The following is a 16,873-nucleotide window of genomic DNA, read 5'->3' on the forward strand; positions in this document are numbered from 1 at the left end:
TGGCAGCGGGCTGGTGGACACCCCCGCCGACGCCGTCCCGTCCCCCAGGCCGCGACGGAGGGTTCTGGTACACGGGCAGCCACGGCAGCGTGTGCAGCGATGGCGAACGCGCCGAGGACTTCGTCTTCGAGTTCCGGGAACGCGGCCGCCTGGCCATCCGCGCCCGGAGCGGCAAGTACCTGCGCGGCGGCGCCTCGGGCCTGCTGCGGGCCGACGCCGATGCACCGGCCGGGACCGCGCTTTGGGAGTACTGAGGCCGCGCCCAGACCAGCCTGTCGCGCATTAAACCATGTCTGTCCCGCAGCTGTGGGTGGGCTCCGGGGCGCCGCATGGGGGTCCTGCAGCTGGAGGTGGAGGAGGCCCACAATCCTCCCCAAACTAGAGCGCGCCCACAACTTCCCAGTGCCCAAAGACTCCCGTCTGGGAGGTGATCTTGTGGATGGGCAGGGTGACCCAGGCCGGTGGAGGTGGGGTGGAGGGGAGGTCTTGAGGACGTGGGGAGGACAGGGGCTTGGGGTGAGTGGGGGACTGAGCCTGGGCGGGTTGAGGCCACAACCCCGACCACAGATGACCTCACTGGACACCGCCTCTCCCCAACCTAGGTCCTCAACCCTCCCTATCCCCTGGCAGCCCCTGCGGTGCTCATCCTTCCTTGTGCACTGCTCAAGGCCAGGCGAGTGGCAGAGGGTGGGGGAAAGCCAGTCCTGGGGAGGTGGGACGAGCACAGCCAGCAAGGGGAGGAACTGGCTGGGATGCCCCTCCCCTAAGCCCACCAGCCTTAGGGACAAAGAAGGGCAGGCTACCATGGTAAGAGGCTGGAACTCCCCGAGCCACGTGGGCAAGGCGGGTCCCAGTTAACCCTTGGAGGACCAGGTGCCACCTAGTCCAAGTTGGCAGGGAACAGCAGTGGCCCTGGAGCTCGGGCTGTCCCTGCAGCCTGCAGTGTCCCCTGGTGGCAGCCAAGGTGAGGTGGAGTCTGTGGCTGGGGCAGGACTGGGGGCACCAGGTGGAACCGCAGTGGCTGGCACTCAGCACCTCCAGGCTCCCCCCTCAGGAGGGCCTTGGAGAAGGTCTCCCTGCACTGCCCTGCCTGACGTGAACTTGGCCTGCCACTGTGGGAACCCCCACTTCCATCCACAGCCTGGGGCACGGCAGGAGGCAGAGGCTAGGAAGCAGAGCGTGGGGTGGAAGGTCAAAGAAACCCTTTGGAACGGAATAATGGCTGGGCCTGGAAGCAGGGTGGGGGGGGCACTGCTGCTACTGAGGCAGGTGGTACTCCATGAAGAGACAGCTGCCAGGTGGTGTCTAGCAGGTGCCCCTAGGGGGACGGTGAAGAAGAGCTGCTTTCACCCCACATGTGAGCTGGGCTGAGGATCATGCAAGGCTACGGTGTCAAGCTAGGATCGGAGCTGGAGCAGGTGCAGGAAGCTGGAAAGGTCGAGAGACTACCCCTGCCACCGGGGAAGGGCCTCACGTAGTGAGAGCTCAGGTGCTGAGAGTCCAGGAGGTGTGCACTAAAGAGGTGAGGGCAGGGAGGCCCAGGATGGGCGACAGGGCCCGGCCACACCGTGGTCCGCAGGCTCCCCGAGAAGCTGACTGTGGACCTGCCACCTGCCTCTGAGGCCAAGCCCTCCTCAAATGCCGAGTGTTGAGAGCAGGTTCCTTGGAGGTGTCTGTGAGTTGGGTGCATTTCACCCAGTCCCTGTACACTCTGGCGGCACATCGGGGCTGGGGACTGCCCACTGTGGTCCCTCCTTTCCTGCCTCTGTAGATTTCCTTTTTGTTCCACGTGACCTGCTCTCTTGGCCCCTCAGGGTCTGCGCCGCAGCTTTCTTTACAGGGGACCACATTGCGTCTTGAACTCGGGCTGGCAGGTGGGCATGAACGTTTTTAAACACACCTGCACTGATGCCTCCACATGGGTGACCCTGGAGAATGCCCCAACAGAGGTCAGGACAGCTGGGGACGCCGTCTCAGCCCTGGTGGCCAGCATTGCCTTAGGTCAGGAGGCTGCAGTGCCAAGGACAGCCAGCCACGTAAACCCCCCGTGTGTGCCCGGGGGTGTGGGGACACCAGTGCGGCTCATCCCGGTGTCTGCTCTTTCACGAGCCACAGTGGTGCCCCCACACCCCCTGCACAGCTGAGGCTAACAGGGTTGGATGGTGCCACTGCGCTGGACAGACAGCAGCCCCGTGGAAGGCCCCTCAGGCTCCCAGCCTCCTGAGACCTGCTGGCATCCAGCTGAGGGTGGGGAGGTGAGTCCTGCAGGCGACCCAGATCTGTCAGCTCTGGGATCCCTGTGGCCTGTGATGGCGAGTGAGGAGCTGGCACAGGCCTGGACACACCCCGCCCCCGCCCCGGCCCAGGCACGTGAACACAGAATCTGCACAGTCCTCCGCCCACTCATCCAGGGCCTGTTTGGGAGTCCCCACGGGCTGGTCTAGCCCCTCACTCTCCGAGCCCTGATGCTCAGAGCAAGACACGGGCACAAGTGCTGTACAAAGGTCAGAGCCAGAAGCTCTTGCCCGGGGGTGGCAGAGGACAGCCCTGGAGCACAGCACGGATGGGACTGTTAAGGGGTGCAGGCCTGTCTCAGTGGGTGGCTTGCTTGGCCCCAGCTCTCCCAGCAAGCACGGGCCACGGCCCCACTGAAAAGGCCGGGTTTGGAATATCTCCACCCACTGAAGAGGCTGCGTTTGGAGTGTCACCGGGGAGGCCTTGCTCCCTGAGATGTGGCAACCACTGAGGGAGACAAACCCTGACTAGGAGCACCCCACGGGCCCCTCCCACTCCACGGAGAGGAACACAGGGGAGCCAGGCAGGGGCCCCAGGCCTCCCAGACACCCCCTTGGAGCAGAGCCCTCCTCAGGGGTAACTGGGTCACAGGGACACTTCTTCTTTGGAGACCACCCTGGTGCTGGGGGCTCCCAAGCAGCGCCACGGCTCTGGAAGGAGCCCAGTGAGAGAGAGTGGGAAGGGGTGAGAAAAAACAGCCGCGGCCTGAAGTTTCACAGACAGGGTCGTTTGTCACAGCAGAGAAGCACCTCACGGCTCCTACCCGCACTCGTTGCGGACAGTGCCTGCAGCGGGAGCGGCGCGAGCACCCTCCCCAGATGAAAACACCAGCACCAGGAGGTGGGCCGTAGCCCAGGCTGAGGGAGGCAGCTGGGGGCTGGGGCTCAGGGCGCCCCCGGGCCACAGCGCCACCCTGAGTGGCCCTGAAAATAGTGCACAGTGCTGGGTACTGCCCCGGCCGGAGGCACCTAGGTGTTGAGCATTCCGGCCACAGGCCACCCGATGGCCCTTCCTTGGTGTGGCATGAGGCCACGGGCACTTGCAGGAGCTCCCTGCATGCTGTTTTGTGCTTTGGTCTCAGGGAGCACCCTCCTACCTCGGAGTCCCGGAGTGGGCAGCCGGGCAGGTGTGAACAGTGTGACAAGGGTACCGTGGGGCACCTGGTAGTGCCACCCAGAGGGGCAGCCGGTGCTCCTGGCGGTGTGGCAGCAACAGTTACAAACTCACCCGAAGTCCAAACCCCAGAAATCCTGTTTCTCTGGCCCTCGGGGTCCAGAATGCACCGCACTGCCTCCTGGCCTCAGGGGCTGCTGCTGTGGCGGAAAGGCTGCCCAGCAGTGAGGAAGGCGAGTGTAAGGGCTGCGGCTGCGGTCAGAGACGGAGAGACACCAGCAGAGGACGCGAAGCTGGACCGGCCAGGTTCAGGGCCCGCCTCGGTTGCTCCCAGTCAGAATCTGCTTTGTGCTCCACGGCCTCCAAGCACTCTCATGAGTGTTCTGCTCCTACGTGGCCAGGTCCCACGTTCCCTGACGGCTCTGGCCAGGCCAACTCGGTTTTCCTCTAAAACCATGAAGGCCTGGGGGGCTATTACAGAGGCTGGAAGCGTAGCCAGAGCCGCGGCCAGGGGCAGGCCCGCCTGGTCACAGCAGGATGAGGCTGGGGTGGCGCAGCTGCCGGTACACCTGCAGCAGCCTCTGGGCGGTGGCACAGGAGCTGGCCTCATCCTCCGTGCATAGCCGGTCGCGCAGGGTCTGCACCTCCCGCAGCAGCGTCTGCAGGTGGAGCAGACACAGCTCAGGCCCCCACCTGGCCCTGGGGATGTCACTGGGTACCTCTTGGGGACCCACCACTTGCAGGACCCTACTTGGGAAGTGGCAGGTGGTCCGAGGAAGAACACTCCGGAACCTTAAAGCATGGGACATGCAGCCTGGCCTGGACACCCAGCCCCTCAAGTAGGGTGAGCGGCAGGAACAGCCATGGCCACTCGGACTCTGCCCCAGGCCCATGGGAGCAAAGCCCATGCGTTGTGAGGACGCTGCGGACCCCGAGTGACTGGAGAGGGGCCTGGCGATGGGCGCTCCTGGCTACCCAGGTGAAGGGGACTGCCCGGGGAACCGGGTGCTCACCTCGTGGTTGGCGTGGATCTGGCGGAGATACTGCACACGGAGATCAGGAGCGCTGGAGCCCTGGGCGGCCTGCTCTGTCACCATCGTCTGGGGGGGGACACAGGAGACATGCTGGAGAGGGTGTGCCCCAGCACCTGCCCCCACACCCCTTGGAGCAGGGTGACCCTCTCCCTCTATCTGCCCGGTGCTGCCTCCCTGCCTGGCACCCCCCCCCGCCTGGCACCCCCCCGCCTCCCTGCCTGGCACCCCCCCCCGCCTCCCTGCCTGGCACCCCTCCCCACCCCAGCGCTTTGCTGTTTTCCACCTTGCTGTTCACCTCGACTTCCTGCCCTCCAGAGCAGCAGGGCACAGAGCCCCTGGCCTGACAGTTTCCTGGAAGTGAACTCGTTTGGTTCTTTTCTCTCCACTGCTGGGATCTTCCCTGTCCCCAAGAGCCACACTCTGTGCAGATGCAGACCTGCCTACTGCCTCCTTCTCCCATCCTGGGGTTCAAGCCTGAAGGCCGCTCAGGAGAACAGACCAGCCAGGGAGCTGCCTCGGCGTCTTGTGCAGAGACCCTGGCCTGGCCATTCACTCATTCACACAGCACAGCCCAGTGTGGGCTGCGGCACTGGCTCCCTGGGCTTGGATCTAAATTCCCAGATGGGACCAGGTGTGGTGGCTCAGGCCTGTAATCCCAGCACTTTGGGAGGCCGAGGCAGGCAGATAACTTAAGGTCGGGAGTTCAAGACCAGCCTGATCAACATGGTGAAACCCCATCTCTACTAAAAATATAAAGAAATTAGCCAGGCGTGGTGACAGAGCCTGTAATCCCAGCTATTCGGGAGGCTGAGGGAGGAGAATCACTTGAACCTGGGAGGCAGAGGGTGCAGTGAGCAGAAATCTCACCACTGGACTGCAGCCTGGGTGACAGAGCCAGAGCTCTATCTCAAACAAACAAACAAATAAAACTAAATTTCCAGACAAGCCTGGGCAGTGAGGCTCCTGCAGGCTCTTGGAGCAAAGCAACTGAGAAGAGATCACGACACCCTGAGAGGCAGCACTGGCCTGCCTGGGGCTCCAGAAGTGCTGGTAGCTGTACTGCGTGCTGGGTAGGGTCCTGAGCACTCCTGTTGGTGGGGCGGGCACCTAGCCATTGGGGGACACTAAGGTCTGAGGCCCGAGATGAGATCTGTGTCCAGGAGGCAGCAGCAGTGCATGGGCTCCTGTGCGCTGACTCAGGCCCCCCAGATTCATGCGGAAGCCCTAGTGCCAGCACTCAGAGCCTGGCTGTGTCTGGAAATGGGGTATCTGCAGATGATCAAGATGAGGTCACTGGGGTGGGTTTGACCCCACACGACTGTGTCCTTGTAAGAAGAGGGATATCTGGACACAAACCCAGGGGGTGGAGCTCTGCTCTTGGCAGGGGATGGGACTTCCTTGGGGACCAGATGGCCCAGTGGGCAGCGTTTCCTCTGACAGGCAACACCTCAGCTCTGGAGAACCCCCTGGTGCCCCCAGCACTCAGGACTAGACCCCCAAGCCCAGGCAGCCCCATCGTGGTGCCGTGAGATCACTGGGGTCATGGTGCTGCGTGACATGCTCATCAGGGTCATGGCAGTGTCACAGTGCAGGGGCACAGGGTCCTTGCACCAAATGAGATCTCTGGGTCATGGTGCTACGTGAGCTGACGCGTTCATTGGGGTCGGCCATCTGAGCCACCTGCCAGGGCTGGGCAGAGCCACTGTTCACAGAAGGGCCTGGTCTCCACGTGTTACCACAGTGCCCACAGGAGTGGAGCTGGCGTCACGCCCTGGATCTCAGGGTTGGGCAGGCCTGGCATGCACATTGATAACAAGCCCAGGTGGAGCCGAGGCAGGGACCACCCCTAACAAGAAACTCCAGAACCGGTTTCTAGGGTCGCTGCAGACCCACCATATGTGCCAAAGCTGCTCTACAGTCCTAGCGGGCGGGCATGACGGCTGCCTTGCCGAGGGCACGAGCTTAGACTTTAGCTTGGAACTTGGAGAGCTTCTTCTCAGATCTGGCAGCCGCTGACCCAGGCTGGCTCTGGGCACAGCATGGAAGCAGCTATTCCTGTGCCAGGGAACTCCTGGGGCTGTGAGTGGGGGGAGCTGCAAACTCCACTCTCTTGGCAAAGACATGGAGGCTCCTAGCACCTTGTTCTAGGATCCACGCCCAGGCCACAGCCTCTCCAGGCAGCCTCTGCCCAGCCAGAGAAGGGAGGAAACCTTGGGCTGACCTCGCAAGTCACAAATAGAAACCCACTGGCCTTGTAGCCTGGGCAGTCCTTGGACTCACAGGTGCCCAGGGCGTGACGGCACACCTGGGGAACAGCATCGGCCTCCTGAGAGGGTCCACCCCATGCCTCTCATCGCCCACAGCCCCACTGCACAACACTGCACTCAGCGGCAGAGCGGGCTTGGATCTTCCTACAACTCCCTTGCAGGGAGCCGCAGACCCCGTAGCCAGCAGCTACAGGGTCCCATGCAGGGACCTTAGTGAGCAATCCACAGATCCTGGCCACCTTCCCGAGCGAGCCGACATACCTGCATGCGCCCGACAATGGCATGGTGCGCCCTGCAAATGTCGGCCAGAGAGGAGCTTTCCACTTGAATCTCCACGGCCTGGATGGGCCCTGCTGGGCAGAGGTCGGTCATGGCCACCTGCAACACAGGAGCCACCTCACTGCCTGCCTATGGCACTCCCACCTGCCCGGGGGGCTCAGGCTACACAGGATCCTCCCCAGCTGGCAGCACGTGAGGCCCTGAGATGGTCCCAATCCCCTGCCCTGGGCTGTCCTATACCCTGAAGGAGGCAGAGCTCAGTACCCTGGTTTAGCTTTTTCCACCTGAAGAACCAGCCACCAACCAAATGGCAAGCACCTGCTCTGCACCCAGATGTGTCCAGGAAGACCCCATCCCTCAGACCTGTGGAATTCACGCAGGGCCTTGAGCCAGACTGGGGCCTACTCCAGAAGGCGGCCACTATTGTGACACACCTCGTGAACAACCTACATGTGGATCCTGCCACGCCCTTGGGGCGCCCAGACCTGTCCCCCGACACCAGGCATCACAGATCACCTCTGGCAGCAGGGTTAGGGCATCGCTGTGGGCATTGGGAGCTGCTGGGCCTATCTATGGGACACCCACCTGTCCCTTAGGAAGGCTGCACTGAGCTGAGCTGGACAACAAAGAATGGCAAGAACAGGCCAAGAGCCAGGAAGCCGGGCTTATTCTGCACACGCAGCACATGAGGTGAGATGCCAGGGGCCTGGGGAGCCCAGAAAGGACACAGTCACCTGCGGCTCTCCCACAGGGGCCGCCAGCACCGACCTGCAGGGCCACCAACAGACCCTAGCATCAGGGCTGAAAGGGCTGTGTAGAGGGCAGCCAAGGTACCCGAGGGCCGAGGCTTGATTCCAAGTGCAGACTCTGGGCCGAGCACAGTGGCTCACGCCCGCAATCCCAACACTTTGAGAGGGTGAGGTGGGCGGATCACCTGAGGTCAGGAGCTCAAGACCAGCCTGGCCAACATGGTGAAACCCCTGTCTCTACTAAAAACACAAAACTTAGCTGGGTGTGGTGGCGGGTGCCTGTAATCCCAGCTACTCAGGAGGCTGAGGCAGGAGAATCGCTTGAACCCAGGAGACAGACGTTGCAGTGAGTCAAAATCGTGCCACTGGACTCCAGCCTGGAGACAGAGCGAGACCCTGTCTCAAAGAAAACCAAAACCAAGTGCAGACTCTGAGCCCCAGGCAGCTTTGGCCATCCTCAGGGACACGTGTCCTGGCAGCCTGGGCTGCCCTGCAAGAGCCTCTGCTGGTGGGACTTGAGGGTGTGCTGGAGGCACCACAGTCATGAGTCTCTGGAAAGGTGTGCACAACAGGGGCTGGAGACCAGCAGTGCCATTTGCCATTCAGCGGCTTCCGCAACAGGTCAGGAGCCCTCTGGCAGTGCAGAGGGTTAGCGGGGCTGCTCCTGGGGTACAGGTGTTGGCGGCAGCACTGTGGAACCCGCTGACTTCAGTCCTGTGCAGGGGAAGGGGGGCCCCCATGGCGGACAGGGCTGGACAGAGCCAGTCCTCGGGGATCTGAGCTGCAAGGCCCTCCCTGCCTGAGTGGGGTCTGCTTGGTGCGAGGGGAAAGTGTCATATCAGAGTCCTCCGGGAAGCTTGGGAAAAGGCTGCCAGGCCCCCACCCAGGGTAAGGGGTCCTTCCGAGCTCCGGCCCAGGGGCCCCACCCCAAGAACTGCTGGTGCCATGGCTCGTTTCCCTGAACCCCTGCTTGCCTCTCGGACGATGAGGTGAACGTCAGCGCCATCAGGGGCCACTCCCTGGATGGAAGATAGTGCTCGGGCCTTCACGACATCCACAGCAGCATTCTCAGCAAGGAGCCATTGCAGGGTGGCACAGCACAGGGGCACGCCTGGAGGGGAGGCACCAGCCGAGAGCTCAGCCTGATCCTACCAGGTGGGCTCAGCCGATCCTATCAGGTGGGCATCTGCATAGCTGCCCCAAAGTGCCCTTCCAAGAGCCATCTAAGCATCCCAGCTGTCCCCAGCCCCACCCTGAGCTGTGGCGTGGCCAGCTGACCCAGAGGAAGGAGGCCACTGCTCAACTTTCTCTGCTGAACAAGTCCTACGATGGGTGGTGGCAGTTACGATCTGTGGAAAGTGAAAACCTCACTTTGGGGGACCTGCTAATGCTCCTGGGGGCCGATGTTAGGAGCAGGCAGCTCCGCCCGGCACTGGGCAGAAACACCCCAGGGGATGGCTGCGGCTGCCCTCTCTGCACAAACCCAAATCCAGAAACCATCCAAATACCCATCTGCAGCAGAACAGTAACATCTGCACCTGCGACACAGAGGGTCTCACACACATGGGGGAGCAAAGGACAGACACAAAGAAGGGACCGCACACTCCATTTCGTGGAGCTCACACACGCCTGATGAACGGTGCTGGGGCTTTGGGGTGAGCGCAGCTGACTCCCTCCCTGGGTGCCTGCACTGTGAAGCTCACAGTTTGGCTCCTTTGTGACTCTTCTGTATTTAGGTTACGCTTCCATATATAGGTTTAAAAAACACAACTGGAAAGAAATACATGGTGAGAGGGCTCCACATAAGGCCAGACCCCAACAGCAGAGAGAACGCAGGTGAAGCTCATTTCCTGAGCAGAGCTCGCTGGGCTGGGGGGCCAGGCTGCCCCAGGAGCAGCTGGGAGAGGGAGGAACAGCCCATTTCCACAGGCCCGAGGTGGGTAGGGTGGAGTGGCTCATGCAGGTAATCCCAGCATTTTGGGAGGCCCAGAGGAGATCAATTGAGGCCAGGAGCTCGAGGCTGCAGTGAGCCATGATTGCACCAGTGCACTCCAGCTTGGGCAACAGAGCAAGTTCCTGTCTCTTTAAAAAAAAAAAAAAAAAATCCCCAAGGCTGAGCAAAGCCAATCAGTGCCACCAACCTGAGTGGCCGTCCTTCAAGGCAGCTCTGAGCAGCTCCGCCGACACCTTGATGGAAGCTACTGATGGGGGCAGGTACTCGGCCCGCAGGGAGGCGGGTCCTGCTGGCTGGCTGCCAGGCTCCCGACAAGTTTCCAGAAAAGTGGCCACAGGGTCTCGGGTGGGGCCGAGTGGGGAGGGGGCCCGTGTGTGTGGCGGGGCCAGGCCAGGGAAGCGCAGACATTGCAGCATGTCCACTGTGTGCCTGCTCAGGGGCAGGCAAACGCCCTCTTGCTCTGGCAGGACATCGGAGGGGCACTCATCCAGAAAGGGGTCCTCAGAGTCCGAGGGGGCAAGGGCCCCGCCCACCACCTCCCTGAGACTGTAGAACAGCGTGCAGGACACGGTCACGGGCAGGTCGAGCCCGCCGTTCTCACCAGGGCCCAGGGGTAGTGTCACCTCCCGCCGAGCACCGGGGCCGAGCTGGTCCACGGGGATGGTGTAGGTGATGGCGGAGCAGGCCGAGTCCAGGTCGAGGGCACAGGAGCTGGTGAGCACCTGGATGCACAGGGTCCACCCCTGGTCCAGGCTGAAGTTGCTGCTGTTCTCTAGCACGCAGGTGGCCATGAGCACATCCTGTGTCTGCAGGCGGCTCCAGGTGGTGCTGGTGGTGCAGGAGATGGGTCTGGGGCCCGTGCCGCTTGACAGCAGTGCACAGCTCACGTTCATGGCCTCGTTGAGGCTTGTCAGTGCCTTGTTCCGCTGGTCAACCGCTTTCTTTAGAAAAGACACTCTGCGAAGGACAGACATGACCCCCAGGAGAGAGGGGGACACCCACAGCGCCAGGTGCCACATCTTGACTCAGGCCCGGTAGGCACCGAACCTGGCTCCACGACAAGCACACGTTGGGTGTGGAGCCACGCCAGAGAGTGAGCCCCCGCCCCAGGGGCGTGTTTCTTCTGGTCCCACCCACACCGAGCCTCTCCGGAAGCTGCCTCCAGCCATCTGACCCGACCTCTCCCCTTACACCACAAGAGGAAAGAGGACAGAGGATGAAGCTGGTGCTCCGGGGGCCTAGGCTCATCTGCCAGGTTTGAGAAGCCCACCACCCACATCTGGGCCACGCAGGGGCCAGGTGGTGCATTACCCCACCCTCGGCTCCCCAAAATGTTCCTAGCGGGCCTCTTTTCTCCCTTGCAGCCTTCACGGTGGAAACCAGGGGGGTCGCAGGCACTACAGAAACAGCCCTAAACCACAGGGACCTGAAGTGACAGGCCCCTCGCCTCGGGACCCCAGTGGTTACGTGAGGGGAGCAGGGGAGGCTGCGTGCACTCAGTGTGTTCTCTCTGAATGTCCCGAAGCCAGTGCTGCGGGAGGAAAAGCACACTGGATCCTGCGCTGAGAGCAGGGAGGGTGAGGACTCAGCAGGGGACGTCTCCTGTGCCCCACTTGGGAGAAAGGGTGGGCTGCTGGGGGGCAGTCCCGGCTCATCTTCCAGAGGCAGCCGGGTAGCCTGTCACCAAACAGTGGGACGCGTGAGGCTCCCAAGACATCTTAAGAGGACAAGTAACGGCCGGGCACGGGGGCTCAACGCCTGTAATCCCAGCACTTTGAGAGGCCAAGGCAGGCAAATCACTTGAACCCAGGAGTTCGAGACCAGCCTAGGCAACATGGTGAAATCCCATCTCTACTAAAAATACAAAAATTCCCCGGGCGTGGTGGCAGGTGCCTGTAATCCCAACCACTCAGGAGGCTGAGGCAGGAGAATCGCTTGAACCCAGGAAGCGAAGGTTGCATTGAACCGTGATAGCGCCACAACACTCCAGCCTGGGCGACAGAGTGAAATTCTCTCTCAAAAAAAGAGGCCAAGTAGGGTGGGGCGCAGTGGCTCACGCCTGTAACTCCAGCACTTTGGGAGGCTGAGGCAGGCGGATCACGAGGTCAGGAGATCAAGACCATCTTGGCTAACAAGGTGAAACCCCGTCTCTACTAAACAATACAAAAAATTAGCCGAGCATGGTGGTGGGCACCTGTAGTCCCAGCTATTTGGGAGGCTGAGGCAGAAGAATGGCGTGAACCCGGGAGGCGGAGCTTGCAGTGAGCCGAGATCATGCCACTGCACTCCAGCCTGGGTGACAGTGCGAGACTCTGTCTCAGAAAAAAAAAAAAAAAGAGGCCAAGTAATGGCCTGGCCTGGACCATTGCCACCCGAGGACACCCAGACCCGGACGACCCCACACAGGGACGCTACCTCCTGAGGGTGGCAGTGCCAGCCTCTACCTGGCCCAAGATGAGCTGCTCACCTCTCAGAGATGTTGCCAATTCCAGAGAGCAGCTCCTTTATTTTCCGGCCTGCACTCTCTGTGGTCATCCTGGCTGGGCCAGGCATCTCAGAGTCCAGGTCCAGGCTGCAGGTCATCAGGCGGCCTTTGGCGGACAGGGCCAGGAGCTTGGTGCCACCTGGTGACAGACACACATGGGGCCTGGTCAGCAGGCTGGGAGGGGCAAGTAGCGTGACACTTGGTGGTGTTTCCCCCGGCTCCAGGAAAAAAGTTGGAAGACGGCCAAGGCCAGTGTCCAGTGAGGAAGAGAAGGTCCCAAGGCAAATGCACTGTCCCCACCCTGGGCTTCTGTCAGTGGCCCCGAGCCACGCCATCTCTGATCCCACCCGTAGCCCTCTCTTCTGCAGTGGAGACAGTCTGGCGTTTCCCTTCAAAGCCCTTCTCTCCTGCTGTGTATGTATTTTCCGTGGCGAGATTTATTAGCATGCTCACAACGCGAGCACACACAGGCAAGTGCACTGGTAGGAGGTGTGTGGCTCTATTTCTCTCACCCCAACACTGGGCACACACAGCTAAAACCCTCTCTGGCTTTTTCTGTGGAAAACACAAAACTAGAATTCCACAATGCCATCTGCTTTTGGTCCAGAGCAGACTCACAGGCAGGCCACACCATGACACGAGCAAGCATTTGCAGCCGTTGGAAGAAAGGCGAGTCCAGAACAGACCTCCCTGGGCTGCTCGCCACACGAGACCTGCCAAAGAGACGCTTGCAGCGGACCCCCCAAGATGCAGTTTCCTCTGAGTCCACAGCCAGCAAGCAGCAAACTCAGATCCTACCAGGCCCAGGGCCACACCCTAGACCCCAGAGGCAGAGCAACAGGTGGACCCACCACCAGCCCAACCTTGAGACAAGAAGAGAGCTCACCACTAGGCTGTATCAGCACCTGTCAGCCTTGCAAAAGAACACGCCCAGGAAAGGAAGGCGGCCTGATAGTAGCAGACAGCCAAAAAGGGTGCTCCACTCTGGGCTCCCATCTTTCATTTTAGACAGCAGCTCATACCTTCATGCGTCCTGGGAGACGCGGACAGAGAGACGACACTGCAGATGTTCAGGCTGGCTGGGCACAGCATGGGGGGCAGGCCTCCCGGGCCTTCTTCGGGCTGCTCAGGGCCCAGCAGGGTGCTTCCCCGAGACAGATCCACCACACAGAGGTCAGAAGGGGTGCTGTGGTACACGCGGCCACCCCCACCACAGGCAGCGCAGAGCATGGGGCCTGGGAGGCAGTACTCCCGCAGCTCGGGCACCAGCTTCCCGGACTCATCCCAGCTGGCCTTGATGGCCAGCATCCGGCCGTGGTGACCAAGGGCCACCAGACAGTCACAGTGCACATCCTCGTCAGGCAGAAAATTCTCTGCGGCTTCTGCAGCCTGTGGCTCGGTCTTCAAGGCCCCTATGAAGATGACGGGCTCCTCCAGGTGATGGAGGATCTTGACAAGGGCATTTGGGTCACCAGGGGCTGACCTGGAGGTGACCAGGGCCTTCAGGATCACACAGCAGAGCTGGCCATCAGGGAGACCACAGAGGACCACAGGTGACTGCAGGAGGGTGGCATCAGCTCCAAAGAGGAGCCCGAAGAGGGCGTCCTCCAGCGTGAAGCCCCCGGAGCCCCCGAGCAGGTCGTGCGGGACCCTGGAGCCTGACGGTGACACACAGCACAGCACTGGAAGGAAGTGGGGAGCTGCAGGCTTTCCTGGGACCCCGGCTGGGGGTGTGTAGGAGGACAGCTCCACCTCACCGATCTGGCCTCCTGGCCGGGGGTCCTCCCCAGGACAGGGCTGCTCAAACAGCTGCATCTTCCATCGCGTAGGGCCCTGCACCAGGGTGACCAGCACACTGTCCAGCAAGGTGAACGCGCACAGCGCAGCATCAGGAAGTATGCAGGCGTCGGGGTCCACAGGGATCACGGGCGAAGGCTGGTCACCATCCTCGCTGTCCCTGTCATCCTGGCTCGTAGACCTTTGAGAACAGGGACGCACTGGTCAGGCCTGGGCAGGGTGGGATTCCCACGTTCTCTTCACAATAACCTGGCATGGAGCAGTCTGGCTCAGGGGTTCCCGCAGTGACCCCCAAGGCCGCTCAGCAGTCCATCTGCCACATGGCCTCCCACCTTCCCCACGAAGGATACTCTTGACAGGAAGTACCAGGCATCCAAAACCAGCTTGAACGGACACCCCTCAGCATAGAACCGTCAGGCTGAGGCCCAGGCTGCAAAGTGCACAGGCTGCCCCCTCTACAGCCTGGGCCTCCGTCAGCAGCTGCTGGCTCTGCACTGAAGACAGGCCTGGCCTGGCTGCCCGGAGCTCGCTTCCTTCCAACCCAGATGGTGTCCACTGATCACTGACTCGGGGTCACGGTGCCTTTGCTGTCTCCTCCCTCCAATAAAGACCCAGCCTCGGGGGCGTGTCTCACCAGACAGCACCGGGCCACCAGGGCCCAAAGGAGAGGATCCCGCGCCCCGCCGTGAGCTTAACCATGTGAACCCCACTTACTAAGGACTGTGAGCAAGACACTTGCACAAAGAGTGCTGGGGGCAGGGGCTCCAGATATGGGCAGGGATGGCGGCCAAGGCTTCAGAGCTGGCGGCAGCCCGGGTACCCAAGCGCGATGAGGTGGGGCTGCTCGCTCTGAAGCAGTCTGGGGGCAGCAGGAGCGTGCGGGAGGGAGGCCGCGGGCCCGCCCTCACCTGCTCCTGCCCGGGTGGTCCAGCGACAGGCAGTAAAGGCCCCTCCGGGCGCACAGCGCGTACAGCAACCTGCGCGGCGCCAGCAGCTCCAGGTGCCACACCTGGTCGGGGAACCGGAACGCCGCCTGCGGACCGGGGCGCGGGTCAGGCCGACGCGACGCGCGGGCCCGCGGTCTTCATTTTCACGCGAACCGCCGCCCCCGCCCGGTCCCTCCCGCCCCCGCGGGCCGGCGCTCACGGTCAGCAGCCCGCCGTCCTGGTCGTACACGTAGACGAGCTCGCTCCCGGTGGACAGGAAGACCTCTGCCTCATGGCACAGCACGCGGGGCTTGCCCGCCGCCAGGCCCCCGAGAGGGCAGCAGAAGCCCGCCAGGTAGCGGACCCGCGGCGCGGCGCCGGCCATCCTGCACGCGGGCCCGTCAGAGTGAGGAGCCCCGGCCGCGCGGCGGCGGCTCCGCCTGGGAGCGCTTTACGGCAGCCTGCTGTGCGGCGCGACCTCCGCCGTAAAGCGGTCGGCGGTGCCGGGGGCGGGCCGGAAAGGACGCGCTGCTGGGACTCGGGGAGCTGGGGCGGTCGCTGGGACCCGCGGGGAGCAGGGGAGCCATCCTAGGGGCCGCGGCACCGTGCCGCAGGTCGAGGTTGACCCGGCCGGGCTGGTGGGAGCCCTCGGCGGCTTCATGGCCCCGGCTGCTGCACGGGTTCCCCAGGGTGGGGAAGCGGGTCCTGGCCGAGCAGAGGTTGCTCTTGGGCGGGGCTGGATCCCGCTCCATTCGGGGCGTCTCCCCGAAGCAAGCGCTCAGCTCCTCGGGCTTTTGCGTAAACGCCTCGATTCTCTGGGCTCTCGGAGAACAGCTGGGTCCTGCCGGAGCGCACTCCAGCCGGGGACGGGGTGGGGCAGCGCCGGCTCTTGTCATCCTAGGGATGGGTCTCTGCCGTGTGCTCTGCGAGCCGCTCCCCGGCCGCCCCCACGTTCAGGGCCCAGCGGAGTGAGCCAGCTTAGGTGGAAGTGCGTCCGTCCCTCCGTGGCTGAACACGTGGGGACAGGGAGTACACCAATGGGGTTTCTGGGTTGGGGGTAGAGGACAAAAAAATGACTGTGAGTCAGGGCAAGACACCTCCACCCTCTCCCTCCTGGCAGCTCTCCACTTCCTCCAGGAGAGAAGTACTGACCAGAGAACGCCCGTGGAGGGGCCTGCAATACGGACACCTCCTCCATGCCCGGAAGAGAGCGGAAACCAGGAACACCGTTCACTAGTAAATGACCAAGGAACCCCGCCCCCGGCCCGCCTCCCTCCGTTTAAGAAGCCAATCTGAAGAGCGCTAAGGCCAGACACCCTCGAGGGAGAGTCTAGGGGCAGGGCTGCAAAACTGGGCTTGGAAGTTAGGCAGACATCGTGGAGTCCGGGTGCACCTGCTGGAGCACAAAGCACCACGTGCAGACGTCCTGACCGCCCCTCTTTGAGGTTGGGGTGGGGACTGACCCCAAGGCAACGGGGATGTCTGATTCTGGATGTTGGGTTAGACAGACTCAAGTGCGGCACCTGGAGTCAGTTCCTTGCTCCTCTCTTCTCGCCAGGGCTGCTCTGAAGGTGTTTGGGCGGGAAATGCTGTCTTTGATGCTGGGGAGTGGGGAGAGGAGGGCCAGGGGCATCTCATTTGGCCTTCAGAGACAGGAAGTGCAGATGCCGCATCGTTGTGAATTTCCCCACAGGAATCCGCAGGTCTTCTGACTGCTAGTTTTAACCCTCTGAAGCCTTGTGAATCACTCGCTCACACACACCAACCCCATCCAGTCCTCCCAGGCCATCTCTTCCGTACGGATGGTAACATGCCAAGACTGTCCTAGAGGAAATGATCACAATCACGTGGATGAGGAAACGGACGTGGGAGAAGGCCCGCCAAACCAGCAGCCTCACCCCGCGGTTTACTCCACTGCCCACTCCACTCTGCTCCGGGGGCTGGCAGGCTTTTGGCCCCACGCCAAGCCCAGCT

General features: G+C 62.3%; 2 protein-coding genes across 5 annotated transcripts in view; one reads left to right on the plus strand and one right to left on the minus strand.

Moving 5' to 3' along the window:
• Nucleotides 1-5,202, plus strand: part of FSCN2 (fascin actin-bundling protein 2, retinal) — a 26,987-nt gene extending 21,785 nt beyond the window's left edge. For all 3 annotated transcript variants that reach the window (XM_063656317.1, XM_063656318.1, XM_054460046.2), the window contains one exon: nt 49-5,202. In XM_063656317.1, coding sequence (XP_063512387.1) covers nt 49-254 — 206 coding nt within the window. In that variant the 3' untranslated portion in view covers nt 255-5,202. The remainder of the gene's footprint in view (nt 1-48) is intronic.
• FAAP100 (FA core complex associated protein 100) lies at nt 3,002-16,155 on the minus strand. Of its 2 annotated transcripts, none has more exons than XM_054460042.2 (10): nt 16,052-16,155; nt 15,120-15,945; nt 14,882-15,006; nt 13,199-14,154; nt 12,159-12,315; nt 9,879-10,648; nt 8,712-8,848; nt 6,971-7,087; nt 4,422-4,508; nt 3,002-4,067 (listed from the first exon to the last, which is right to left on the minus strand). In XM_054460042.2, the coding sequence occupies exons 2-10, from the start codon at nt 15,282-15,284 to the stop codon at nt 3,936-3,938; spliced, it is 2,646 nt and encodes an 881-aa protein (XP_054316017.1). In that variant the 5' UTR covers nt 15,285-15,945; nt 16,052-16,155; the 3' UTR covers nt 3,002-3,935. The 2 variants fall into 2 exon arrangements, with proteins under 2 accessions (XP_054316017.1, XP_054316018.1); XM_054460043.2 differs by having other exon boundaries at nt 10,293-10,648; nt 16,052-16,117.
• Nucleotides 16,156-16,873: the final 718 nt, after the last annotated feature.

Source organism: Pongo pygmaeus, chromosome 19 (assembly GCF_028885625.2).
Source record: "Pongo pygmaeus isolate AG05252 chromosome 19, NHGRI_mPonPyg2-v2.0_pri, whole genome shotgun sequence".
Lineage (NCBI taxonomy): Eukaryota > Metazoa > Chordata > Mammalia > Primates > Hominidae > Pongo > Pongo pygmaeus.